This window comes from Neopelma chrysocephalum, unplaced genomic scaffold (genome assembly GCF_003984885.1).
Source record: "Neopelma chrysocephalum unplaced genomic scaffold, ASM398488v2 Primary Assembly neopelma1_71, whole genome shotgun sequence".
Taxonomy (NCBI): domain Eukaryota; kingdom Metazoa; phylum Chordata; class Aves; order Passeriformes; family Pipridae; genus Neopelma; species Neopelma chrysocephalum.
The window spans coordinates 8,572,070-8,599,971 of record NW_020897731.1 but is presented as its reverse complement, the minus strand read 5'-3'; the positions used below and the strand labels follow the sequence as shown (position 1 = coordinate 8,599,971).

At 36.5% G+C, this 27,902-nt stretch overlaps 1 protein-coding gene across 5 annotated transcripts in view; it reads left to right on the top strand.

Moving 5' to 3' along the window:
• Positions 1–27,902, top strand: part of KCNIP4 (potassium voltage-gated channel interacting protein 4) — a 409,601-nt gene that overhangs the window by 82,123 nt on the left and 299,576 nt on the right. Inside the window, exon 1 of one of the 5 annotated variants that reach the window (XM_027686738.1) lies at positions 21,053–21,331. The exons of the other annotated variants lie outside the window; for them this stretch is intronic. Coding sequence (XP_027542539.1) covers positions 21,244–21,331 — 88 coding nt within the window. The 5' untranslated portion in view covers positions 21,053–21,243. Of the gene's footprint in view, positions 1–21,052; positions 21,332–27,902 lie in introns of those variants that run through there. 5 annotated transcript variants of the gene reach the window in all.

The following is a 27,902-nucleotide window of genomic DNA, read 5'->3' as shown; positions in this document are numbered from 1 at the left end:
CACTCTTGGATATTTTCAAGATCACTTCAGTTTCTGCTCCCATGTGTCAGCCTTCTTCTCCTTTTATAAGACAATGAGCAAAGCTGGTGAATGGGGGTATGTAAAGGTCAGTATTCCATGTTTTTTAAATGTATGAGGAAATTGTTGTTATTAACTTTGTGGTGTGGTTTGTGTGATATACTGCTAATCATCCTTGGTTTAATGGGAAAATGCACACCATATTACAGAACTGATACCTTGGCAGGCTGTTTTCTCAGGTGCATCTAAGACTTGCGATGCTGTTTATATTGGTTTGTTGTCCTGTTAGGTTGTAGTGTCAGATAATCGTACCAGACTTCTTGGTACTCGTTTTCTTGTCTGTTGTTGTATAACTTAGTCCTTCTCAGATCAGTTGGTAGGTTTTGTTTTCTTGTCTGCCAGTTTCGTGAGAAGCTGTTGTTTAAAGCTGACAGGCCACATGCATTTATCTGCCTTTGGTTCCTGATTTGATTATTTTTGTTTATATTGTACTATGCTCTACGGATTTATTCGTGAACCTCTCAGCGGGGTCTCAGCTTCTAGAAAATTCTACAAGCTTTTTTCACATTTTTCAAAAGTGCATTTCTAGCCTGTAAAAGCATAGCTCTCTTCTAACATTGCTGTGGAATGTTGCTAAAAACCCATGGTCCTCATTTTTCATAAACAAGTAGGACGTGCTTCTGTCTCATCCTCTCCAGAAGCACAACCCTGACAATAACTGTTTCAGTCATTGACGATTACCTTGCAAGATCTTCCCCAGAGGGGTTTGTGTGCTGCCATCACGTGAACTAAAGCAATACTATTAAACTGTTGAAGTGATGACAAAAGCTGTGTTTTCCAGTAGAAGCTGAGGTTAGCTGAATGCTGAAACTGTTGAGACTGGTGCCCTGGACTAACAGACTTTCTTACTGACTGAGGCAGCTGCCATATATTCTGTGGTCCAGAAGAGAAGCTTATGATATTATCACATGTAGGACAGGAAATATGATGCTGATATATGTTGAGCATATCTGGAACCACAGTAAAATCCATAAGGAATGCTTACGTGTAATCATCTGTGTGATTCGGTTGTAATTTAAAGCACATTGTAACTAAAAAGAGAAAAACCAGGAAAGAACAATGAAATTAAAATATTGAATAAAACAAATCAACATGTAAACCAGCATTTTGTTGTTCTTAGAAAACAGGAATAAGTGTCTAGGAATGTAATCTATTTTAAAAAGGCACCAAAAAAAAAAAGTTCATGTTCTTCTGCCATCTTTATCCCTAGAATATTATAGAGTAAATTTAACTACTAAAGAGGTGTTTACTACCAGAACAAATTTTGTTTGCATTATGTTGTCAAATGCAGAGAGCTGTGAGTGTAGACATACCAATTTAGAAAAAAAAATGATGTGCAGTGATCTTTGTTTCCAATTTAAAATAGGAAAATAAGTTCAGTTGGTTATAAGGAAAGGATAAATTATTGAAACATTTTGAAATGAAGAAAGATCTTATTTTCTTCTTAAATTTATTTTCATATTATGAAGAAAATGGTTTAAGTAGGTTTTGTTACTGATGTATACAGTTACTACTTGCCTGTAAAATTCCGAACTAGTGGTGCTTCTGGAAGGGCCTAAGTCATATTATGGGATACTCACAACACCCCCGTGAGACAAGATTGAATTTATGCCTGTGTTGCAGAAAGATACATTTTGGTAGGATATATGCTGTGATTCACATATTAGGGAAGTGACCTGGAGATGCTAAGCTTTCTCTCCATCAATGTGTTTGCTGAGTACACTGTGGGTAAAGTGACATAGCTACCTTGTCAGTTCACTGACAAAACATGAAAAACTAGCACCAGTGAGACTTGCTTGGCCATCATTTTGCAAATGTCATAGTAACGCACAACTCCTCAGTCTCTCATCCTCTGTGTTTTCTCTGGCTGAACAAATTTGCCCTTTCAACCCAAACATGCAGACAGCTCGTGTCAAACTGAAACCTCTGTGTCCTTCAGCTTAACAAATATGTTGCAGGCACAGTGCTGTAGGCGTCAATGAAATTCTTTGCACATATATGCATTTTTTGATAAAATTAAAAATGGCTTTTGATCAAGAAATCTTTCCCGGATTTTTTCCTAATCTTGGCAGAAACATTTAACATGGCATATTTTAGTATTAAATCCCTATTTCTGAAAGCAGCCATTTCTTTGTCTAATACTTTGCCAATACCTTTTTAACATTACAATATTTCTCTTACAAGCTCTATTTATTTCTAAATTAGAATATGATAGCAATGACATGTAAGCAAATACAGATTCTTTATAACTCTAAATATATTCTTCAGAATCTAATAATAAGTATATATTTTTTAAGAGTGATTATCACTTTACTGCAATTCTGCCTGACTCCTTAGGATCACTGATAATTTCTTTCTTGTGTTTTAATACTGAGAATGTCAGAAAAAAAATTCTATGGATAAATATCCTACTTGTGGGTCAATATTAGGCTTTGTTAAAAATATTTGGATTTTCCTTAATGCTTTTTCTCCAACATTTGCACCTGTAAAACAGATGGCATATCCAGGATACCTTGAGTTGACTAATTAAGACTTAAACTTTTATACTTGAACACTTTATTTTCAATGATTTTATAGTAAAACTTTTTGTAAAAGAAAAATTGCACTTCACAGTTATTTTACTCTAAAAGTGATTTTTAAGTCTTCTTGAAAACTAAACTTGAATTTCTTTAGATATTCAGCTTATTTTCATCATCCAAGTGTCGGACTAATTTGTGTCCTCATTGCAAATATAATCAGTTTCTCAGATTTAGGACTTTCTTCTGTTCACTTAAGAATATGCTTGAATGTGAACATATGAGGACCCTCAATAGAAATAAAGATCACAGGAACTGATCTCTAAATTATTGTATTAATGACAAAACAGAAATTAATCGGAAAAAAGACAAGAAATGACACGCTGTGCAGCACTTGGATTTCCACGTGCGTGGGCAATTAGCTGATGTTCTTTCCTGTTGCCACCTCATCAGCATCCAGAAGCCAGCACATCATTTGGGCTGGAAAGGATTTTTGGGGGATCATCTCCTCTAAAGCTTCCTGCTCAAAGCCTTCACTGCTCCCTTTGTGGTGAGGTTTTATTGCTGAGCTCAACATGGTGAGAGGTCTTCCCATGGTGACATAAAATTGTTGAGGGGATTTTTTACTGTCATAGCTTCTCTTTTGAAAAGAGTTGTTAGCAAAGAGGACAGGGATGGTGGAAAACAGAAGTCCTGTGATGCCCTTGATTTATTGCTTTCTTTCAGTCCTGAGCTTTTAGTCCTATAGAGGCATCTATATATAGAATATGTTACACACTTGTAGCTTTTTCAGCAAGAAATTAGGTGAAGGATGGGATCTTGAACTCAAAAGATTATTTTAAACTTCTTCTGCGCATGTGCATTGAGTTTATTTGCTATGGGCAGATATGCAATGCCTTGATAACCAGGTCAGTTATTACAAAAATTATTTGTTATGAGTATTTTTGTCTCTGTGTACTTATATAGAGAGAACTATGTATATAAATGTACATAATTAAAGTGGAAAAATTATTTGTCCATGTATGAAGGAACATCCAATATAAACATTAGTGCAATGTACAGTATTCACCTTTCAATTTTTTTTCTTTTTCTTACAGTACTTATGCAGTGAAACATTCTGGCAGATACTATAAGATCTCTAAAAACTTACTGTTGATTTTCATCAGCAACTGTAGTAGTAGTCAGTGTGCATTTAATGGAATTATTTTTTCTATGGGCAACAAATACCTTTAGAAGTTGAATCCAAATGACAAATTGCAGACAAATTGGGGTTCTAGATCACTAGGATTCCTTATCTAAATTGTTTGCACATCAGATTTCTTTTGTAGCACTGAATAATTTGGACAAATGACCCTTCAGAGGGTAATTGAATTTCCTTAACAACAGTTGGGTGATGGTACATAAAAAGTAATAAAAGCCTTTAGCAGTGCCCTTTCCTGGAGCTTGTCACAGTCTCTACCTCTGATAGTGAGTGACACTTACTGCACAAGTCATATTTCCTTAAAAGCCATGGCTTTGCTGACGTTATATCCAAAAATATGCTTTCTCCTGTAAGTTAATTGCGTGGTGATAAAATCAAACTATTTGGGGTTTGTTTTTGTTAATAGTAGAACATTATACAGGCAACTCATTTTCTTCAAAATATATTTTCAAAAACTAAGGTTGCCATTAGAAATTTAGTTTCCTATGTACTGAGAGATTGATTAATTTAATTGTCAGTAATTTAACTTTACTATCATAAGGGATGTTTAATTCTGGATTATTTGCATGAAAACTACACAACTTGATAGCCACATGTATGTTGTCTGAAGCTCCTGTGGGATCAAAATCACCTCTCCTAATACTGGGATCTTTGATCTAAGAATTTTAGATTTGGCCTTCAAAATGCAAATACTGTGTAATATAGAAACATAAAAATGGAGAGTAAGTACTAAATTATAGCTAAATAATTTTTAAAATTAAATTATGTTTCTTGATTCTCTCTGACTGGTACAGCTAGGAGAATTCAAAATCTAATCTTTAAAATAGTCTGGTTATTCCTGTGTCTTGCAGAAGAAAAGGAAAAATATTTAAAGAACAGATATTGCCCAAAGAAGCCAAACCTTCCAATATGTCATCCATATTGTTTGAACTGGGGGGGGGGGGTTGCTTTCTGACAGACAGGTCGTATGTTAGTAAAATCTTATAAATTCTCATACAGACAAATTTTTAGAGCCATAAAACTTTAGTTTGCTGAAACATTCTGAAAAATACTTCTTATGTGAACTCCTTTCTTTTTGTAAGTTGAGGTGATAGCGACACCCTGAGAATGGTTTATTTTTATTACTCATCAATCTCCCATACATATATATGTACTGGATTCTCTCTGTACTTCCTTCTTTCTGGAATACAAGAGTGTTTCTGTGGTTTTAGTAAGTGCTTTCTACCTTGGATTTATTTTGCTTTCTATAAAATTTCTTGTGATGCTGGAGAGAGCATAATGCTTATTAAAAATAAAATAATAATAATGGCCAGTCTTCGCGAACGAAGATTTGGGGAAAGGTCTTTTACCTTTCCAGCCTGCGCAATGGATTTTTTTTTACGTGAGACACAGCCTGCGCTGAACTGAGCCCACCCTTTAATCCTAAGGTTCATCTGCCGGGGCCAAGCAAGCTTGGACAATGGCAGTGAGGTCCTCAGGACGTAGGTTTGTTTAGAGTGACCTTCTCATAGATGGATGGCCTCACAGGGCTAACGAGCTACCATCTGCCCGGGGGACTTGGGATTCGAACCCGTGGTCGCAGCAGTGAGAGTCCTGCATGCTAACCACTAGGCCACCAGGGGTCCCCTTATTAAAAATAATTCATAGGTCAAATACCTGATACAGGTAATGGCATAACAGCAGTTTGGAAATACTGACTCTTTGGTTGTCTGGCATAGCAAAGGTCTTATGATTTTACAAATTTTTTTATACGTGACCTCATTTGATCATGCACAAGTCTAAATTCACTAGGTCTTATGTGCTTGTTTGCTTTCTCTTAATAAATCCAATTTGTCTGATTTTGACTCCTCAAGAACATAAATTCTTCAGACTGGGTAGTTCTCCCCCTGTTTTTATGAGTGAAAAACACAGTGCACTGGAATACACCCAGAAACTGTAATTAATTAGTAAGAGTGGTAGATGTTCACTCAAAACTGACAGAAATTGTTCAGGTTCTTGCCATCTGTAAACTGAAATATACTATTTCTTCTCCCATAGTAATAAACAGGGTTAAACCCTCATTGTAGTTGGCACTGCCAGGACTTTCCACATCAGTTTGACTATATTGGAAAATTGATTCAGATCTGAGTAAGCCACTCCATGTTGAATAAAAATTCCCATAAAATAAATGTATTAGATATATTAGTTTCCTCATGGATCTTTTTCTTCAGTGTCTGAGTCCTGTATGTTTTTTTCAGTTCTCTAATTTTTATTGAGTCATTATACTTGTAAAGTATTTAGTGGATTTCTGATTGCTGCAAAGAAAATAATTGGGCTAGATAAGAGAAATCAAGCCTTTTTAGTGCACTTGGAACAATTACAGATATATGACTGCAAAACTAAAAAGAACAGAATGCAGTTTATAAAAATGAAAGCATAATACATTTTATGAAAACTAAAGGCATTTCAGCAATTTCTTAAATTCAGATCTTAACAAAGCAAATATTATCTAATGATACTGAGAACTAACCTTTCTTTGGGGGAAGTGTAATTTTAATGTTGATAAATAAAGGGTGTCATTATTAAGAAGACTTGTGATGTTTAATGCTGTTTATATTTGATGATGTCAAAGTCTTGTTTGATTCAAAATACTGTTGCCTTCTGAGCTGTAGTAAAAAGTGTTCTGAATAATCATTCACTAGAGGTCTGTGACAAAGGCTTTTATAATAAACCAATTTTTCAATTTTATTTTGGTTAATAATGTGATTCTCTACTTGTGGAACAACTGATTGTACCTGTCTCTGAATGTGCGAACTTGTAACAATTTCCCTAGAAATGTCATTGTTGGAAACAGTGTTCTTGGGGTTGGCATTAAAATGTCAGTGCACCAACTGTTCAGAAAGCTGCTGAGTTTCATGACACAAATGTTGCCATCTTCCAAGTGAACTAAGTAAGCCAAATATGCTCTTTTCTTCCTCATTGGTTTCTAAGCTTCACTAGGAATAGTTAGATAAGTGTGATTCCCATTTTAGTAATTCATGTATTGGTCTTGTTATTCTCTAAAAAACTCCTTATCAAAGCACTCAAAATGAGTGTTTTGTATTCAACTCTTAAACCCTTATATAAGTATCTACAAGTGTACAGAAGCATTTGTTGGATTTTTCTTCCCTTTAAAAAAAAAAGCTGAACATCTGAAATTTATGATTGTTTTTGAAGGAGGTATGTGCATATATGCACAGATGGTGTTTTTAGGAGCCTGATTTTTCTGCCCAAACTTCTAACAAGTGCAGTCTTGCATGGAAAGTAGGGGGGGGTTTGTGCAATTATTTTTTGAGGGGAAAAAAGTAAGTGCAGTGTGATACTTCTAACAATAGCAATATTGGGCTCTGGTTTTTAAATAAAAATAATTTCCCTAGTCTTTCTTGAAAACTTAAACCTATCCCTTTAATGCTGAATGTTCACTTGTCTGCAACAAACAGTTGCAGCTAACATCTCAGAGCCAGAGTATCAATGGTACGGGGATTTTTGTAAGAAGAATTGAAGCAAATGAAGTAGAATTTTTGGATGTATCATCAGGTGATCCATCTGTTTTCTGAGGCTTGGGAGACTGTAGGCAACCCTGCATCTGCTATAAAACAAAATTTCAGATGTTATCCTGATTTACAGGGTATGAACTCTATTGAATTTAGCATTTTTAAAAGGGAGTTATACTCTGGAGGTGTATGCTATGGTGATCTAAAGGAATGGCCATATTTATAAACCCTTTCAATCAGTTCTGAGGCTTTTGTGAAATCACATAGTATCTTTGCTTCACAAAGTCATAGAATCATAGAATGTTAAGGGGTTGGGATGGACAATAAAGATCATTTTGTTCCAACCCCCCTCACAAAGTGCAGGGACACCTCCCACTACACCAGGTTGCTCAAGACCTTATCCAGCCTGGCCTGGAACACTGCCAGGGTTGAGGCATCCACAACCTGCCTGGGCAGCCCGTTCCAGTGTCTCTCCACCTTCACAGTAAAAAAATTTCTTCCTAATATCTAACCTAAATTTCCCCTGTTTTAATTTCTATCCATTACTCCTTGTCCTATCACTACAGTTCCTGATGAAGAGTCCCTCTCCAGCTTCCCTATAGGCTCCCTTCAGATACTGGAAGGTTGCAATGGGGTCTCCACGCAACATTCTCTTCTCCAGGCTGAACCAGCCACAACTTTCTCAGCCTGTCTTCATAAGAGAGGTGCACCAGTCTTCTTATCAACTTTGCCGCCCTCCTCTGGACTTGCTCCAACAGTTCCATGTCCTTCCTATGTTTGGGACACCAGAACTGGATGCAGTACTCCAGGTGGGGTCTCACAAGAGCAGAGTAGAGGGGGAGAATCATCTCCTTTGACCTGCCGACTGTGTTTCTTTTAGTCATCTTCAATTTAATTGCTTTGCAGACTAATTTCTTTCCACTTAAAATGTAGTACTATCTTTTTATGTGTTCTTTAGATGTACTGTGGTATGAAACATTGAAACAGTGAACAGATAACAGAATATAATTTGTGCACTAGTACCTTTTTAAACCCAAGTTTTTAATACATTTTAGGTGTCACTTTTTGTCTTGCTAGGAGTTAGTTTATAAACAGTTGCAAATGTAGATCTTCACTCTATTTTTTTTTTGCTTGAATTCTGATTCCAGTGGTTTTCTTTGAAGCAGCACTCATAAATATTCTTTAATAGATGAAAATATCCTTGAAGAGCAAATGCATTTCTAAACTGTTGTAAATGTCAAAGGAAGGATGGAGGTACAAATTATCTCTGAACTTATATTTCTACCAAAAATTCCCCAGAGGGAAAGAAGCTTGCAGAGAGCACTGGTAATGCATAAATACCCATGCTTATTCAAGAAATGATCTTTAAGATATGATGTACATTGAGGTCTGTGGAAGGTTATGGTTGATTTAAGTAACTTTGTCTCTCCTTCTACTAATGAATTCCTGTATGGCTAGGAAGGAACTGAAACTCCATTTCCCTGTGAGCTTCCCTTTTCAGTCTTTGCTTGGATCTCTAGTCACAAAATCAGTTTTGCATGAACTGGGTTTTTGATCATTCTCTGTCCCAATGAAGCCAATATCCAGAAAGCACACCCCTCTGCTTTCTCCATCCATATGCTAAAGGGATGTACACGGTGTACATACAGGAATATACGAGCAGAGTAATCTGTTAATTGTGCCCATGTTCTCAAGTATAGGACATTGTTCTACTCTGTAAATTGTGTGTATTCTCTAGTGTTTTGTAAAAATTAATCAAACTAGATTATCAGATTACTAGCAAATTTTTGGTTGCTACCAAAAAAACCCTACGCATACATCAAAGAGTGATATACTGCATCAGGATACTTGTTATCTGTGAATAAAATGTTCTGGAAAGGCTTGGAATATTGCTTCAGGAGGCAGTGAAATGATTAGATGGTGAGAACTGAAAATCAACAAGATTCGCTGTGCTGGAGAGGGCTCAGAAGATGAGGAAAGTCTGCAATGCCGAAGAAAGTCTGGAGTATGGGATTAAATTGGTGTTAAGTGGAAATCTGGGTGAGTAGATAGAATATATCAGATTGCCAGTAAATTTCTATTGTGATGTATTACAGAGGTAGAAAGGAATATCAGACTCAAGTGGAATGGTGAGTAACAATGCAATGTGTAGATAAGAGTATATGGAAATTGTAAAGGGGATTGTTATATCAGGATATGGTACTTTGTCAAATGTTTCTCAGGAACCTGTTGATACTGATTTTTACTTGTGGTGAACAAAAAAAAGAATACTTTGGTAGGTTATCAATATAAAGGTTTTTCACATCATGTAGCAGCTCTGGGAAATATCAGCATCAAGGGCAGGTAGCAAGTCCCTGAGGTTCTACCAAACAGGGTTTTTCTCTTCAGCTGTTAAATATTTTATTCTAATATTTTATTTTGAATTTAATACTCAGAATGTCTCTTGGCACGTAATTCCATTTTCTAGCTTTACATACTTCCCCTAAAAATATGGGAATATTTGCACTAGGAGAGGCACAAACATAAAAGAACACGGTTGAATACTGAAGGCATCTGTTGTTCTCAGTAGGAATAGGATCCTGAGGGAAGAGATAATCTACTTGAGCTAATATAAATTGTGAACTATGACAGATTAATTTAAAAGAAATCTGAAATGGGATTATAACTTAGAATGCTCAGGAAAATAGTCTTGGATCTGCAATGTTAAACTAATTATTGCATGAATATTTATCTCTTGTTTTCTCTTTACATGAGCTGTTTCTTGTGACATAGTGTTCAGAGACTTGACTTAGGAGTCTGTGTCCAATGTGTCTTCACTTGTTATCATCTCTCTACTCCTCGGTTTCATCACAGGCTGAAATGTAATTTTACAAAGCTTACACATCAGCATTCTTGCTTAGTTTTCAGGTTCTCCTCGATTTTAGAAAAATATATATATAAGATCTGCCAGAGTATATGCTTAAATAAAATTGTATTTATTGCAGACTAGAAAAATGAGACTGAAGTAGAAATACCTTGAACAACATGAGTGTTTTTGCTTCTCCACAGGCTAGGAGAAAGCAAACCACTGAGTTATCAAAAAAAAAAAAGAAAGAAAAAAGAAGGAGATAATTCATGGTCTCTTCTTCAAAGTGATAGAGGAAACCAATTCTTGTAATTCATCCTAAAGTTTTTATAATTTTAAAAGATGGAAGCGATTTAAACCCCAGAACAGAAGGAAAATAAATTAAAGAAATATGCCTTTTAGTTTTCCAGGTTTGATGGGCCATTCAAATTGCAAGACTGATAATAAAAATGTGTCTTGCCAAGGAGTCTGAGCCAAGAAATTTTTGGAAAGCAAAATTTTTATAGGGCCACTCTTGTTTTGTCTCTTGTTTTGGGGGGTTTGTTGGGGTTTTTGTTTGTTTTGGTTTTGGTTTTTGTTTGTTTTGTTTGTTTTGGTTTGTTTTTTTTTTTAATGCAACAGACATCTGCTGTAGTTTAATTGAGTTTTTAAAGCCTTATCCTGATGTTCACTTTCTGATAGCCAAGGCAGCATAAGTATGTTTCTGGAAAAAGTATTTCAGTGCGTTCTCTTTTACCAGCCTTACACATACAGTCCCAGCTGTTTTAAAAATCACCTTTTGTTCAGTGTGGATTATTCATGCAATCCTGGGTTTTCTCAGAAGTGTCTCTTGTTAGAATTAGAGTTCCCAGATTCTGCACATGTTTAAAAGAACTAATAATCATGCTTGGCTTTGACCTTCCTCCCCAGCCTTAAATGCAGCATAGAGCAAGTGTTTCATATATAGAACAAAATAAAATCTCCAGGAAAACACTGAGGGTTCAGTGCTGCTTTCCAAAGGGTCCTTAACTTTTTTGCTGGAAAAATGTCTTGGCCATAATTATTTAATTGCTTATGCTTTTGTTTTCTGTACCATTTTTGTTACAACTTTTATTATGTCTTTTTAAAAACTAAATATCTGAATTTTCACCACCAAAATCTTTGTGCCATTTAAAATGGATAACATTGCTGATACCCTTCAAACCTAAGGGAAATGACAGGAGGAATTTTTGCACTTGGTTTAAGCTAACAAAAGATGATCATTAAAATTTGATCACCTTCTTTTTAAATAAAGAACTGCTGGAAAAAGGAAGAGCAATTGCTCCTGGCAAACCAGACTTTTTTTAAATTTTATTTTATTTTTGGTATCACATGGTAATGACTGTGCACTTGATTATCTAGTAAAGGACCAGATAAAGATATTTCCTTTTTTGACTCCTTTTGGAGAAGTAAGTGAAGTCTGGACATGTCATCAGAAGTAAACTATCTCTATGTTGCAAGGAGTTGGAGTGGTTCTGAAAGTCTGTGTTGTGGAAGAAAAAACAGAACAGGAGGTTCAGCATGAGGCAGAGGAGGGCCCAACCCAATAATTTACCTTTTAAGAACTAAGGAGTGATGTAGAAACTGTGTGTTTCCCTCAATTCAGACACCTTAACTACTTCAGGCATAGGAATATCTTGCATGATTTAAATTAAAAATTGATTTACTTCTTGTCTGTGGACAAGTATCCGTTCTCTGGTGACTGGTGTGAACTGCAAGCTCAGAGTTAGTGCAATTCTGGGAAATTGTTTTTATACTGCTGAGCAAGTTCAGAAGTTGGCACTGCCCCTATATGATGAAAGTGGTTAAACCATGAGAACAACTTTTTGTAAAAAGTCACAAGCAGGAAAGCAAACTGCAAACAGATTCTTGTGGTAAGACAAGGTGTTATGCATGAAATCTTGCTATGGACAAGGAAGGGAACATGTCATACATCTATGCCCGATCTATATGTTTACAAAGCCATGAACTTATTTTTAGCTTATTTAAAATATTAATAGTATAAACAGAATTAAAGAAAAGTTTTTATTCTAAGCAGGAATACTAACAGTTCATATTGATATGAGATCTCATAGTACAACGCCTTAATGACTAGAGACATTCAGGAGTAATTTTGTTGGGGTTATCATCCTTTGCTAACGTAGTACTGTAATCTTCCCTGAGACTGTAGGATGTTGTGAAATAGGCTGTCCTCCTATTGATACTATTCTACTTCTATAAACCACTTTCAAGGCAGAGTCACACAAACCACTCATATGGGATCCCCCCCCCCCCTTGGTTTGTGTCTTTAAAGAAGGAATGTTCCTGGGGAAGCCAAATCAATACATACTAAAGATACGAGGAAATCCTGTGGGTTTTTTCAGAAATGCTTTGCCTTCAGAAAAAAATAAACTGTTTTAAAACATCCAGTACCCACTTATCTCCATTTTTTCCCTTTAATTAGGTGGAAAACAAAAGAGGTAAGCTATAAAATGTGACTAATCAGAATTCTATCTCATGCATCATATGAAAGACTCTAGTTAATGATAATATAAAGTAATGTAGGATAAAATTTCATTATTGAATCAAAAGAAACTTGAGTTAGTTTACTGAAAACAGTATGACATGCTGTAAATCCTCTATTAAACAAAACTGCTAAGGGCATATTTGCAATTAAGATATTTATACCTGACAAGTTACCTGTGGATTGGAAATCATAGAAGGTTGTTGGGTTTTTTTATTTTTTTCCCCCCAGTCTCATTCTTTGGACATAAGATAAGCTCTTCAGTCAAAAAAAAAAAAAGCCATTGGAGTTATCTCCCATTTTTAACACAGTTTCTACAGTAGAGATAGCTTCCCTGTTCTGATGGGGAGAAGTTTGAAATAATAATTTATGTAATATAAAACATGATTTCTATTTGGTGACTGAAGGTCTATATCAAGGCACACAAAGCAGTGAACTAGGAAATTTCTGCAGGGCTTAAACAGAAGCAATATTCATATCCACTATAGAAGACCCTATAAAGTTTACCATTATTCTTCTAGTGTTCAGGAGTTGTTTTCTTCTAGAAGTATTTCTTGTCCTCACAATGAGAGATACAAGCAGTGGCATTCTTCTGTATCTTTATGTTCCTGAGTATCAGTGCTGATTATGTAATGTGTGTGTATTATATCAAAATTATTGTTCTTTGGACTGATCTATCAAGTTGGGAGTAATGCTCATTACCAGCCTTGCAGTTAACTTCTTGTTCTAGGCTTCAGGGTTAGAAATTTTTTTACAGACACCTAATGAAGTTTTCCTTTGCTCACCTACACCATATACAGGTTATTATCGTTATCACTGAATTCTTACTTTATAGGAGCTGAGTTCATAATAAAACTGCTTCACTTCCTTAGGCTGTAGAGTTGGAAAATGTTTTGTGTTTATGTTTAAGGCCTTTATTTGATCACATCTTAGACTGTTGTTGCTAGGAGACTGCAATGATTTCATACTCAGTTTTTAGTTTCCTGAGGTCTCAAGCACATGGTCCCAAGTACTTGCCCTGTCACTGAGTGTTTCCAGATGGGAATCAAAAATTCTGTCTTTCACTGATGCCTGTGGGTCACATTGATATTGAATACCCTGGTTGCTCCCTTTCCCTGCTTTTAATCTCCAAGATTGACTGATTCTGTCTCCTTCCATCTCTGGTCCCTAGGGACTGATTTAGAGTGGTGTAAAAAGGACACATGAGAGAGGTTTGCCTGAAGCCCCAAGTAGTTGTGGCCATACTTTCCAGAGAAATGGTCATATATATATATATATATATGGCTGCAGAAGAATATGTGGTAGGAGGTAGGAAAACAAATTATGATACTGCCCAGATATTGAATAAGGCAATCAAAAGCTACCCGCTCAGATATTTCCTTTACAGGTCCAGCAATGCTTAATGGGCGTGATACCCTCTGATTCATCTCCCTGATGAACATTTCCTGCCTGAAGCACACACTGGGTAGCTTTTTCAGGCTTAATCTATATCATGTAGCCTAGATGAATTTCCAATTGACCGGAGGTTATGATAGAACAATTCTTGGAATGTGTTTTTTATTTGCTTGTGATGAAAATAAGCATGCAAAATAGAAAAATTGTTATTCAGTTTAGAGTGGTACAGTTTTGAGCATATATGAACCTTTCCTATTACTCGTGAGCAAGGTTCAGCTCAGGTTTATCAAACCATAGATATGATCAGATCAATTCTAAGTCTATTTAAAATTATTTTTCTGTATGTCAGAGTTAAATATGAGCTCATCAGCTCTATTATATGGGAAGAAGATCTATAGGTCAGTATTACAATAACATCTGTTCTGGAAAATCTGGAGTGGACTAGTATCTGCTTGTGTTCCCCAAAAGGCATTACTGAAGGATTCCACAGGAATGCTGTTAAACTTTTTCTTCTCCTTATCTGCAGGAACCTGCTAGAAGGGAAAAGACAGACCACAGGCCTAGCAGTGTGATAATTTAAATTGCTCTCAATACTGGTATTTCATATGTAAAAATGAACATAATCAAATTTTGGATGAAGGACAGTTGTTTCAAAATTGCTTCAACCAAGATGTAGGATGTAGAACTGCTTGGGCTGTTGCATCTGGTTCTGTCCTTCTCCTCCATGAGGTAGTAACTGAAATATATTCACTCAAATGCATTGCAATTCATACCAGATTAAGGATGTGAAGGCCTAAAGATATGAATCTTTCAATCTTAATTTTTAGGTTAGGGCATCAATCCATGCCTACCAAAAATGCAAGGGGAAAGAAAATCCCCCAAAAACTGTAGGGAAGCCCTTGACTGTAAAGATGAAACCTAAGTTTTGATAATTTATGGGAAAACCTGTGCTCAAAGAAGTTACAATAGATGACTGAATAAATTACTGAAGCTATGAAGTCAACCTTTTTTAAAACTATATGTTTATTTCATATTTATACATACATAGATGTCACTACATATACGTGGTGAAAGCACAGGTCTTACGAATATTTTTACTTACTGACCTAAGTTGTACATAGTAACTATACTTAAAAATTCTCATAGCTGATTTGATGCGATGCCTATTCTATTCTCTTAAGAATGCTGCATACCTAGTATGCATAAATAAAAGGTGTTTGCAGCCAATTTCTGATATTTTTCTGTTTAACAGATTAATGTAGGTGTAGGGGTCAAAATGTAAGCTTTACAGTATTTTTATTTTGTATGGACAGGATATGGATATGCTTTAGTTATATCAAATCTCAGAAGATTTATGGAACCTATAGACTATTACAGCTAAGGTTTCTATAGCAGGGAGGTTCAGCTTTCTCTTCCATTAACTATAGGTACAAATATGTGCAGAATTCGGTACAACTAAAATGAATTATAATAACTGTTGTCTTGGAGGCAAAACCCAACTCTCTTATGAATGACATATGTGAAAATAAGATAGGAGTCCAAAGCCACCAAAAAAACCTTACATAATTGATAGTAGCATATCTTAATCTTTTTTGAATTATTTGAGAATACTCAGCAATACTATCTTTTCAGGTTGTAAGATAGACCACGTATCTAAAACAGGATCTGTATAATAAGGAAGAAAATATTTTAGTGTTCTGCAGGAAGTATATTGATAATGCTGCCTGTGCAGCTTTGCACACAGGTATTCAATATATATTGAACACCACAAGATAGCACTCTGGTTTCTGCAGTGAGAATTTTACAGTGCATGCACACAACTTAATGTGCAACATGAAAACTGCATTATGCCATGTTATGTTTCGACAAGTAAGTCTCGGTCTTGTTTACTCTCCAGCACAAACCTCTGACTGGCTAAGGAAGGTCAGGCTGGGAAGTTGCTCCTGTTTGACACTGCAGCATTCTGGAGTGATGAATATTTAATTAGGCAAGTGTGGACCGTGTGGGAGGTTGAGGCAGCTGTAGCTCCTAGTTGACTGTCTGCAGTTTCATCTTAGAGTGTTGTGTGAAAATTAATCCTTGGGGGTAAGCTTCAAGGACACTGAGTAGGTAAAAAAAGGCATTCTGACAGAGGAGCTGGTTACAGGGAAGTTAGGAACAAGAGACACAAACGTGTTAAGTGTTTCTGTTACACTGGTCAAAGATTTTGTGTTCTGGTGAGCTAAGCCACCATGCTTTATAAAGCTCCATAAATGTAATAGAAAGTTAAGTTTGAACCTATAGAGTCTGGAACTATAACAGCAATGAAAGTAATTTATTTTATGCAGGTATTAGCTATTGGAATGGAGCACATGTATAATGTGTTGATATTAGGCAAACAGCATGCGGTAGCAGCCATTTCTCTGTAGTCCTATTTTAAACACAGCAACAGAGATGTTTGAAGATATTATTCTTAGGAAACTTTCAGGAGAAATTAAAAACTATTGACAAAAGCAGGAAGACTATTAATTTTCAGCAGCATAGGCCAGGATAAAGATTTCGTATTATTTTGTGTTATACATTAAAAAACATTGCATGGATTTTGGATAAGTAACAGTTGGGCTGATAGGAAGGTTTTAATTGTATTATGAAGGATTTAAAAAAAAGAAAGAAAGTAAATAAGTCTGTCTTCATAACCAGGGATGTTGGCAGTCCCCTTGCTCTCTGTCCTGGGCTCTGTGGAAGTTATTTTTCCACAAGACAGGACAAAATCATATCCACATCCCATGTAGACATCTGTTTTAAAAGGGAATGGATGAAGCAAGAAATAGTTTTGTTTTTCTTGCTGTCACTATAACATTCAGTACAGACAGCAAAGAACAATAACCATTTTAAACTTAAGTAAATTTAGCTAGCACGTTACTACTGATGAGTTACAAAGGGAGCATATGCCTGCATCTCTGCTTCCCCAGCTCATATTGTAGCATATAACCATCTCTGGTCTGTGTTAATGTCCAAGACTAAATTTGGGCAAGTGACGTGCAAGAGAATTTTTGTTGCTGTTCACTGGCTGTGGCTAAAAGTGGTGGCTGATACTTTCATAGGCATCATGAATAATTTGAAATTACTTCTGCAGTTTCCAGTGACTTCTATGATGAATGACTCTAATCCTGCTGCATCCACTTGAATAATGATGGTGAACTTTGGACACCTCAGTGCACAGTACTGTTGAGTCAAGAAGTAAAACTCCAGAGAACTATTAAAATAAATACATTAGGGATTGTGATTTAGGAGGACCCTTAGTTGTATGATAGGCAGGGAGCAACTGAAAGGAGAACTGATGATGGTCATCTACTTGTGGCAGCTGTTTATTAAGCTGATCGTAAACATCTTGCTGTTACCTTGTGTTCACCCATCTGTTTGTTTCTGCCCATCTGTTATTGCTTGCTATGCGCTTAGGTTGTAAATATTGTTGCTGTTCTTTTAAATAAGAAGGTTAGAAATCCTGTGATAAAAATGTTCAGTTGTGGAACTCAGTATGTGCATTAAGAAAGCCTCTGGAGTCAACATCGAGGAAACTGTATACAGGTTTCCTGTGCTCCTGGTTGACTTCCTGCGGTTACCCTTTCTGATGAGGTTGAAGCATTTAATTGAGTTGATTTTTGTTATAAGATTTCAATTTGCTCTTAGTCAATAGCAAGGGCTAATTCAGGAGGAAATTTTGCTCTTTGAAGTCAGAGGAATGTGTACAAATGAAAGAGGTATACAAGGCAAATTGCCTGCAAGAAGTCAATGAAATTGTTCTCTGTATATGTCACTTCAGCTTGTACTGCTATTTTTTTTATTCCCGGACTAGCAAATTTATATTTGGTATGCACTGTCATCCTTATTCCAAGGGTTTCTTCTCATCAAATATTTGTGATGGATTTTTTTTTTCTCTCCCTAAGCCATTATACTGTGCTTTTTGGAATTTGAATCTTTGAAATTTTTACTCACCTGCTAATACTGACCAGCTCTGAACTACAAGATTTGTATAGTTTTTTCTTCTGTAGTGTTATACTAAAAGCTATATCAGTGTATACCCACCTCTGAATATGGTTAGGCTGCACTTCAGTTGCCAACAGGTTTGCCTGGTGCATAGACCAGTGCGAGTGCTGAGAACTGAAGTTACAAAAATGCATGTGGAATTTCATCTGTGGATTGAATAGAATTTGATTTCATAAATTTATGGTTTTGCGCTGTTTTCTTGCCATGGTGACAAAGGTTTTTAAGATTTTTCTCATAACTTTGTGTAGAAACCCTGGAAGAAAGACAATATTTTATTATTATCAATAAATTTGTTTTGACTGCTCTATAGTATGCTTTGTACATTCAGGGAAATGTTTCCATTTTGCTTTTGAACTGGACTGCTGTTGTGGACAGTCTTGGACAAAATGCATATGTTTCCTCCCCTGTCATTTCATTCCTGCCAAGTATTCAAAACCAAATAATTTTGTGTTTTGTATTATTCTGGGAGCCTGTGAGCTGGACTGGGTAAAACAATTTGAAAATCCAGTTTACAAACAATTTTATTTTTTCCTTCCATTTAACTTTTCCTAATGTCTGAAAAAACCTTTTGTTTTGTATGCACGTGTTTTACTCCTCTTCCTTGTACCGAAATAGTGGTTTTTAAACCCTAATTTCTAAGTACCTGATTCCAAAGTCATAACTTCTAGGAACTGATCCAGATCCCTCTGACATTAACAGGATCTTTTTTTAATAGGTTTTAGTTCAGATCTGTGGATTATGAATTATTAGGGAGGGACCTAGCTTACAGATATAAGAAGTATTTATATACTTCAGTGCAAAAAGACTGGTTCTGACTGAAGATTTTAGTGTATCGCATCAATTAAAAAAAATAAAAAAGGTATACTACCAATATACAGAAGTTGATATTCCCCAGCTTTCCTTCATAATATTTCACTGTGTTTGTCAAGAACCATGGTGGTTTTATTGCAGTTTTCCTACCCCTTTTCCTAATCTGCTATGTTGATTTGGGGCAAAAAAACTTTAGTCTTAGTGAGCCTTTTGTACTGAGCAGAGAAATATTGGGAGCTAGGTTCATATACAATGCTATCAGAATACTGTGCTGTTTGTTAAAAGTATCTTGGTGACACTAGTCAAAAACCTGTCATGAACTCTTCAAATTACTGTTATTGCTGTGTTGAAATGTAAAAGATTTATGAACAGTGTCAAAACTGGTAAAGCTTTTGTGGGTTTTTTGCGGGGGGAGGAACAACAGCAAAACATGGTTTTGGTGATACATTCTTATGGCTTTTGAAAACCAATATTCCAGCTCTTTAAGCTTCAGTTATTTTCAGTTGTTTATTTTGAGTTATCACTGCTAGGGAAGATTCTATAAAACAATTGGAGATGTCAAAGGACTAAGAAGGTCAAGGATGCCAGCTGAGAACCATTTGTATTGGCTTCTTCTGTCCTCTTCTAAAGAGATACAAACTTATGTTTTCAGTATCTCTTCACCTCTAACAGCTATTTAAGGAATTTCCCTATGAGAGACAAAGAGTTCAGAAATTTGTAAGGCACACTGCCATCTCCAATGCCTCAGAATTTGATGGGGTTTGTTGTGTTTTGGTGTTTGGTTTGGGTTTTTTTCCCAAACTCTTCTGTGTTTTTTCAGAAAAACTTTGCCAAGAAATTAGCTCCTGCTTAAGATGAGTGGCTGTAGGAAGTAGTACAAAAATGAAACAATGAAATTTGCCCAGATCCTTCGTGGACTAATCCTTGTGTTGAAGTAACCTGGGGGCTTTTGTGAGCTATTTCATTTTGGTTCTTTCCATTATCTGTGTAGCCTCACTGGAAGCATAAGACAGCATGCTTGTGCTTTAGATAGCAGACACAGAAACTGTGTCATCTAACTGCAACCTTGATAATGCTTTGATATATTGTGCCTATAATGTATTTATCTCTGCTCACTGCATAATATAGACAATAGCTTGAAAATGTGCATTTGTGTTTATGGTAATTTTTTAAAGGCATTCACCAAAATGTTTTATGGTCAACGCTGTCACTGAAATTAGATCAGACAGTGATTTTCTTCTGCTAAGCTTTTCTTAATGGCTTGTCTTTTTTTAACTGTATTAGGCATAACATATTGCATCACCCTCTAATGCAATAGAGCTGCTCTCCATGTTTATGTAGTGCAGGAAAGCACTCCATGGGAAATGAAAACATCATCTTTGGGTTCTGTGGTCATGAATGAAGACTACAGCAGATGATTTTTATTAACCAGAAACACTTCTCAAGCAAGATGAAAAATAATGAATTTATAACGGAATAGTAAGGAATAGCTTCCTAAAGACAGTTTCTTGAAGGGATCCTAAACACAAAATGTTAACTATGCCAGACCCAGTTTCCCTCCTGTCACAGGTCAGCAGCCGTACAGAGGTACCACTTGGGCTCCTGCTTCTTTATTCCTTCCGTACAGGTGTGCGGTGGCCTGGGGTTTCCATGACCTTCAAGCAGGCTACGGGGCCTGAGGCCGACACGCAAGAGAAGGCGGTGGGGCGTCCCCGCCAGTTCATAACTCGATTACGTTCCCGCAGGTGAGACGGGGCAGGACCGTCCCCTCGGCCGCGCCGTTCGGCACCTGGCGCCGCCGGACCGGGCGGCGCGCTGCTGCCGGGTTGGTTCCGCTCGCTCCGTAGCATGGAAATGGAGGAATGCCGTGCCCCGGCTGGCTCCCACCTGCCCGCCTGCTGATCGCGGGCGGAGGGCAGCGCCGAGCGGAGCCGTTCCCAGGGCGCGGAGCTGTCTGTGCCTGCGCGGCGCGGGCAGCGGCCCCGCCCCGCCCGCCGGGCTGCGCGCCCGCAGAGCCGCCCGCGGGCAGCGCCTGCCGCGGGTCCGGCCGCCACCAGGGCGCCGGTGGCCGCGGAGGTGCCTCCACCGGGCTGTGCCGTGCCTGATCCGGGCTGTGCCCCGCGTAGCAGACCTTTGCCGAGCCGAGCCGTGGCAGCGCCCGCGCCCCGCACCACTGACTGCCGCGGGGGTCCCTTTCGCAGCCACCCAAGGTAAATCGGCGGGAGCCTGCTCGGCCGTGAGGAAGCTGTGAACTGCCCCCAGAAGTTTGCTGGCAGAAACTGTTCCCTTTATTGGCAAAGTCTTCAGGCTCTCCTCAGAGGAATACCCCGTTGCCTAAGATGAGTGGCTGTAGGAAGCGGTGTAAGCGGGAAATATTGAAATTTGCTCAGTACCTTCTCAGGCTAATCACAGGTTCTCTTCACACAGGTAATGACTGTTTTTCTCTGTAGTCGAGCTATGCAGCATGATAACAAGAGAATTGCCTAAGGATAATATGGAGATGTCATTGTTTTATATTATCATTCCTTTCATCTTGTAAATAATAATAAAAGAAGATCTGTGAAGTGTTTTGTGGCAGAGCATAATGAAAACGGAGCATAGACTTATGTTACAGTGTTTAGACGGTGTGACATTCTCTAAGCATTTACACATATGAACCCAAATTGGGGTGTGAGTGTGCGTGCTTTCACCTGTCCACCTGTACATGTTAAAGGTAATGCAGAGAAGCCACATGTTGGTCAGAAAGGATGAATCTTTTTGTGGGAAACCAAACAGTCGGCATCTTATGCTTTCTATTTCACCCTTTCTTGGGCTTATTTATTTTGACAAGCAGACTACATTCTTTTTTTCAGAGGCATGGTTTTGCTTATCTAAAGATGTAAATCAGCTGCAAACTGTCAATACGGTGTTATATTATCTTGTTGTAAACTTTAAATAACACTTGTGCTTTTGTGCCCTTAAAGAATTTGAAACATAGTTGTTGTCAACTTTACTTAGGTGATTTTTTTTTTTTGTAACCTTGAACAAATTGTGCAGTACCAGATAAGATTTCTAAGCTAGACTGAACAGACACTGTAGTTTTCTTCTTAGCCCTTTGGAAAGTATGCTTTTCTCACAATTCAGCATTTTCTATGTCTATTCTCAACAGCTGACAAATATGATAACTTACATGATGTCATTTTGTATTTATGAAATATAATTGTGCTTCTTTCTAGACTTCAGTTACTTTTTTTCCCTTGTAAAGGTGCAATTCCATCATCAGCAGATAATATCCAATTATACTAAAATGATTCTTGAGAATTAAAAGCCATTTATTTTGCTACAAGTATTCTGAAAGTTTCAGCTGATGGCATTTGGTTGGTTGTTTTTTTGGTTTCGTTTGTTTGGTGGTGATGGGCTGGTTATTTGGGTATTTTGTTTAGGGACTGATGAAAAGATTTGAGAGCAAAGTTGGCTCTTCATTAATAATTTGAAGTATTGATGCATGCAATTTATCAGATTTGGGGTTGCAATGCTCTAAAGGTTGTGGCACAAACGTTGACAATGAGTACTTTATAGGATGCTTGTAACTTAGGGCAATCTGACACAGCTTTTTAGTAACTCTGAGTGTCTAGCAACATAGAATTTCCTTGCCTTTATTTTCCGTACCATTATTAGTCTATCATAGTTTGTCTTTTGTGAATTGCCTCAATTCAGATTTCTCTGAAAACACTGGCTTCTTGCTCCTGTGAGTTGCTGTGGAAATTAAATAATATATGATGCAAGAAGCAAGCTATGTTAGAAATTCATACCCATACTCTTTTTCACAAAGTCATCCAAGCTTCTCCTTTCCTATCTAGTGATATGATGCACACATTATGCTACTTTTCAGACTGACATTTGTACTGCCAGCTTTCTAAGCTCACAATTCAAAACCCTTTTCAGGAATTTCTGTGGATCCTGATTCTTATGCTACCACTAAAAGAAGTTCTTTTGTTTATAATTAAGCAGCACATTTTCAATGATAAATTACTGGAAAGCCGAGTGGAGTGGCCTCAAACATATTTCCTTAAAGCAAACAAGCAAGCAAAAAAACCCCACTCTTAGGAACTTTTAAGACCTGAGACACTTCCTAGGAAATTTCCAGTTTGTTTTTACTAGAGGTAATGATGTATTACTACTCTTATTAGGTTAATAGACTTCATCATGTTCAAATGGTGTAGCAAAGAAGATCAAGATTATGTGATAATAATTGAAACGCCAGGAGAGGTAGAGCTCTTGCATAGCCCAGTCCTACTCATTAACCTCAACTGTTGCAATACCAGTTACTGTTCCCCCTGAAAAATGTAATGCATAATTCATTCTGTTGATAATTAGTTGATAATTAATGAAGATGAATGAGAAAGCCTAGTTGAAAGTGTTAGAAAGTTGTACTTTAATTTATATATGAAAATTACTCTATTTCTATCTTGAGCATTCAAAAATTTAGGATAGCTATCAGAAACAAAGTAGTGTGCTTATTTAACTTTTTAAAAGCAGGCAATCTTCTCACTCAAGTGACCAATTATTTTCAAAGTGTAAATGTTTACTAAGGAGCACAATGATGAACATAATTTAGCTTCCTTGTTGATATGATTTGGCCTCAAGTTTCTTTTTCAGGTGTTCCTGAATGTTTAAATTATACTTCATCATTTATAACCACACAGTCTTGAAAGCACTTGCACTGAATCTAATACATCCTTCCTTTCTGTATGGGTAGCCAACTACAGATGGGTACAAGCTTTGCTGCAGTTGGCATGATTACACTGATCAGAAAACAAGAGAAAGTGATATAGGAGGGAGACTGGGTTTACTGGCTATGGACCCAGCTAAAGAGTTGCTGTTGCTTACTGGTTTTATAGCTTGTGTTTCATAACAATCATTTATAACACTACAGACTTGTTCTGTGGTAAATCTCAATGTTTAAAATAAAAATGATCTCATATAGCTGTCTGTGCTAGTACATAAGCGTGGACTTGTGCTTAATAGTCAACTCAGCTGGAACCAATATTAATGGAACTATCCCCTTCCTTGAAGGTAAATGCTGCATAAATCTTTACAAGGGGTTTTAAATGGCAGTCTCTGCCTGAATACATCCAGATCTCTATCAGATTTTTTTTTTTACAGCAAGTTACTATGATTGACTGCAAAATGTAGTGAAATGTAGTGAAAAGAAAGTCTTTTAAAGAAAGTTTTTAATTTTCCACGATTTCTGCTATATATTGTTGATGTGTTTCCACAAGTGAAAAAAACTCCCTAAAATACTTGAGGATGGTGTTTTTCCAATGTCATATCAATTCCTACTTTATTGCCTTCTGTCTCTTGACATGTGCTGGAAGTGCCTGGTCTTTGAAACACCGTCATAAAGAACTTAGCACAGCTCTAGAGAATGCTTTAGGTTTTGGATGCAGTGCGGATTTGCATATTATAAATAACTAGATAAATCATTGTGAGATCAAGAAATAGATCACAGGTTATTTTAAAATGGAGAAAATGTGATTTCAGAGCAATGGCTAGGAAGTTTTTCTGAACTGTCATCTTAACAACTGATAAAGTACAGGGATTAAAGAGATGATAGAACAAAAACTGTCATTGACTTCAGTGGTAAATTTTCACAAGTATGTCCTTTTCAGACATGTTTATATTAAATGCCTGATATAAGATATTAAATATTAAAAAGGAAACCAGGTTTTACAGGACAGAATCAAATTCCCAGTTAGCATGGGAAGTAATCTCACTCTTCTAGGCTTTTGTAGCTTAAGCCATGGATTGATGTGGGGTTTTCTGGGGCTTTTTGTTTATGTGTTTTTAGATCTTGAGATTGATGAAGCATAAAATAGCACTGATCACAGGCTTGAGATTTTTCTTAGGTTAAAACAAATCCAATTGTCAATGGGGGATGTACTTTTTGATGGCATGCTCTTTGATAAACCAGGTTACCAAAGGTAATCTCTAGTCTTTGACTGTTTGTGCACAGAAATGTTTTCAGGCCTACTGTCAAGACGAATACATCATCTGAGCATAGATTTGAAGGTGTGGGAGGCCTCACAACTGCGCTCCTCTGACTGTTGTGTTTCTCATGCCTATCGCTGCCTAAAGTCTAAGACTGTTTGGAATGGCAGCTTACAATGAATGCTTTCAGGGGCTACTTCTTCATAATTCCAAGAGGAATTACCATTTTTGAATGCAGGTTAATAGTATTCCATTAACTTGTATGGAAAATAAAATGAGAAGTAGAATAAATTAAAATAGAAAAATAATCCAAAATATCAAAATAATCTGAAACAACATGAGACAAAGAGTAGATTAAGAAGATGTTCCCCTTTTTATGCAAATAGGATATAAACTAAAATTATTTTAAAAGGACTCTGTGGCTTGAAAATGTCACGGAACAGCTAAAATACCAATATTCATGGGCAAACATGGGTTTAATATGTTTCCAAATGTCTTTTTTGTATTGCTGAAATATTTCCTTTTTTTAATACTAAATCAGTAATGTTCATGAACCTAAGTAGTCTTTTTGCTTTTATTTTTAAGAGCAAAGAGTTCCAGATTTAAGGTCTGTGTCTCTTGGCTGTTGCCTACAAGATAGTTTGAACCTCTCGAGTTTCAGAAATTTTTCATGTAAAGAGGTGCAGTGTTCTCTATATGTAATTTCACAGGTTCTAATGTGCAAGACTGATATCTTTGTCATGTTCTGTTTAGGGAATAAAGCCTCATTAATTTCAAAGAAACCAATCAAGATTTCATTTGAAGTTCTGCATTGTACTTTATGCTTGCTCAGTTTACTGATTAGCATTGAAAACTTCGGCTGATGCTGTCTTGGTATTAGTCTACCTCAGAGAAATCACTTCAGTGGAAGGGTGTGGTGTGGTGGACAGTGAATGTTAACAAAGTTGGATTTTAAGTAGGCTTCATACTGCTAGTTGATATAGCTGATAGAGATGCTAAGTGTAAAATAGCAAACATTGAAAGAAAAATATCTGAAAAAAACCCAAGCAAACAAAGAAAAATTTCCCAAACTAAATTGGCAAATATGTTAATTGAATTTCGCCTGAGTCCTCTTGTAATGTTGTTAGGATTTTAGTTTATTGCATGGTTAAATACCTGGCTTTTGAAAATGTCTTTTTTTATATTATCCTACCCCTATATGTAGGGGGTTTTAGAAGTAGATTGTACTATAGACAGTATTCTGAGACAAAATACCAAGATGTATTGAACTTAGCAGCCGTTAGCTTTAAATAAATGCTGGGAAAAGCTGAGAATGCCTTAACTTAATGCACTTATGCTACATTCTGCTTCAAGCTGGAGCAGATTATAAATATTTCCTTTATTCACACAAAAAACCCAGTTCTACCTATATACCTCTCATGCTGTACCTGCAGACCTGCTGTGAACTTTCAACAAATTTTGTAGAAAATTTATCAGATTTTAAGTAATTAGTTAGGAAATATATGATAATGAATTACAGTTAAACACTCAAAAAATTATAAACTTTCCCCTCTTCAGAAAAGGGCCTACATAGACTGCCTTTGCTCTTCCCGATTTGCAACTCAGTACTGTGCAAAATGTTTCAACTTTAAGTTTTATAATCCTGCATGTGGCAAATAGACTGGAGTTCACAGAAGCATGAAGCAGTAGTGAAAAAATTATGTGGGTAGAAGAATATCTTGAAGTAAGGGATCTAAAGGCAATACCCTAATCCTTAAATATATTCTCCTGAATATGTTTAAATATCTTCCTCAAACGTTCCATATTTTTAAGACATTAACTCCATCATATAGCCTATTTTAAAAAGGTTTTTTCCAAATCCTTCTGAATGAGTCTGCATTGAAGTCTTAAGGCTTTATGTGGTATGTTAATAGGAAATGGACAGACTAAGTTACCATGCTGCAAACCATTTCTTTTGAAAAGACTGAGTTTTTATTCTCTCCTTCCAAATCTGAATCTTAATTATAATGTAAGATACAGTTCAGCTTCTTTTGCAAATGACACAGTGGAGAGCATCCTGTAGTTATCCTTAATCATCTTCCCTTTGGAAGTCCTAAGTTTTGTAATGTTCTTAAGAGAGACCAAACTACTGACGTAATTTATAAAGATAATATTAAAACTTCAGCTGTACATAGGACACAATACTCAATATTATGTTTAAAGATACTCTTAAAGGAACTCTTAAAAAGTTACCAAACTGTGCACGCAACATATTAGGAAATGGCAGCATTATGAATGTTCCAGACTTATGCAATATAAAGCAGTTCTTAACTGTGCATGTACTTTTCCTTTGACTGTTGTACAGAGAACCTTGGAGTACAGAAGCAGCAAGGAGTAGGGTATACTTAGATTAGAAATTTGGATGCAAACTGAAATAAATGCAAACTTAGAGTACACAGACTGGTTTTTTGGTTGTTAAGTTTTTATTCCTTTATAGCGACTTTCTATTGAAGGCCTAACTAGGGGAGATGGATGCATCCTATCAGAAGCAGTGTTAATAGCTTATCATTTAGGTGGAGGTTTTAAAACCCCTGTATTTTTGGATCTGCTTCGTAGTTTTATTTGTGACAGTAAAGGGAAAGATGTAAGCTATGGATAAAAATGAGAAACCATGACAATGTAATTCAGCTGAATATGACAATATATGCATGTACATTTAATGACTGCAGTAATAGTATGTATTCTGTTTGTTTCACGAATGGCAGTCTCTTCCAAACTGGGATACCCACATGTTAATATTTAGCAGTCCAGAAGGGCTGTCTTGAATGTGAACCTGCATTAACAGAAAATATTTTCCCTATTTAATAGTTTAATTTTTGAATTCTGTAAGAACGTTAGAGATAAATGATACTATGTTTGGATATACAGTAAGTGAACAATCTGGAAAATGACAGTGATATGTTGATTTGGAAATACGTGGGCACTGAACTATGCGCTAACAGCACTTAGTATTTAACTAGTTATTCTGTATGACTGGCTCTGATACAGC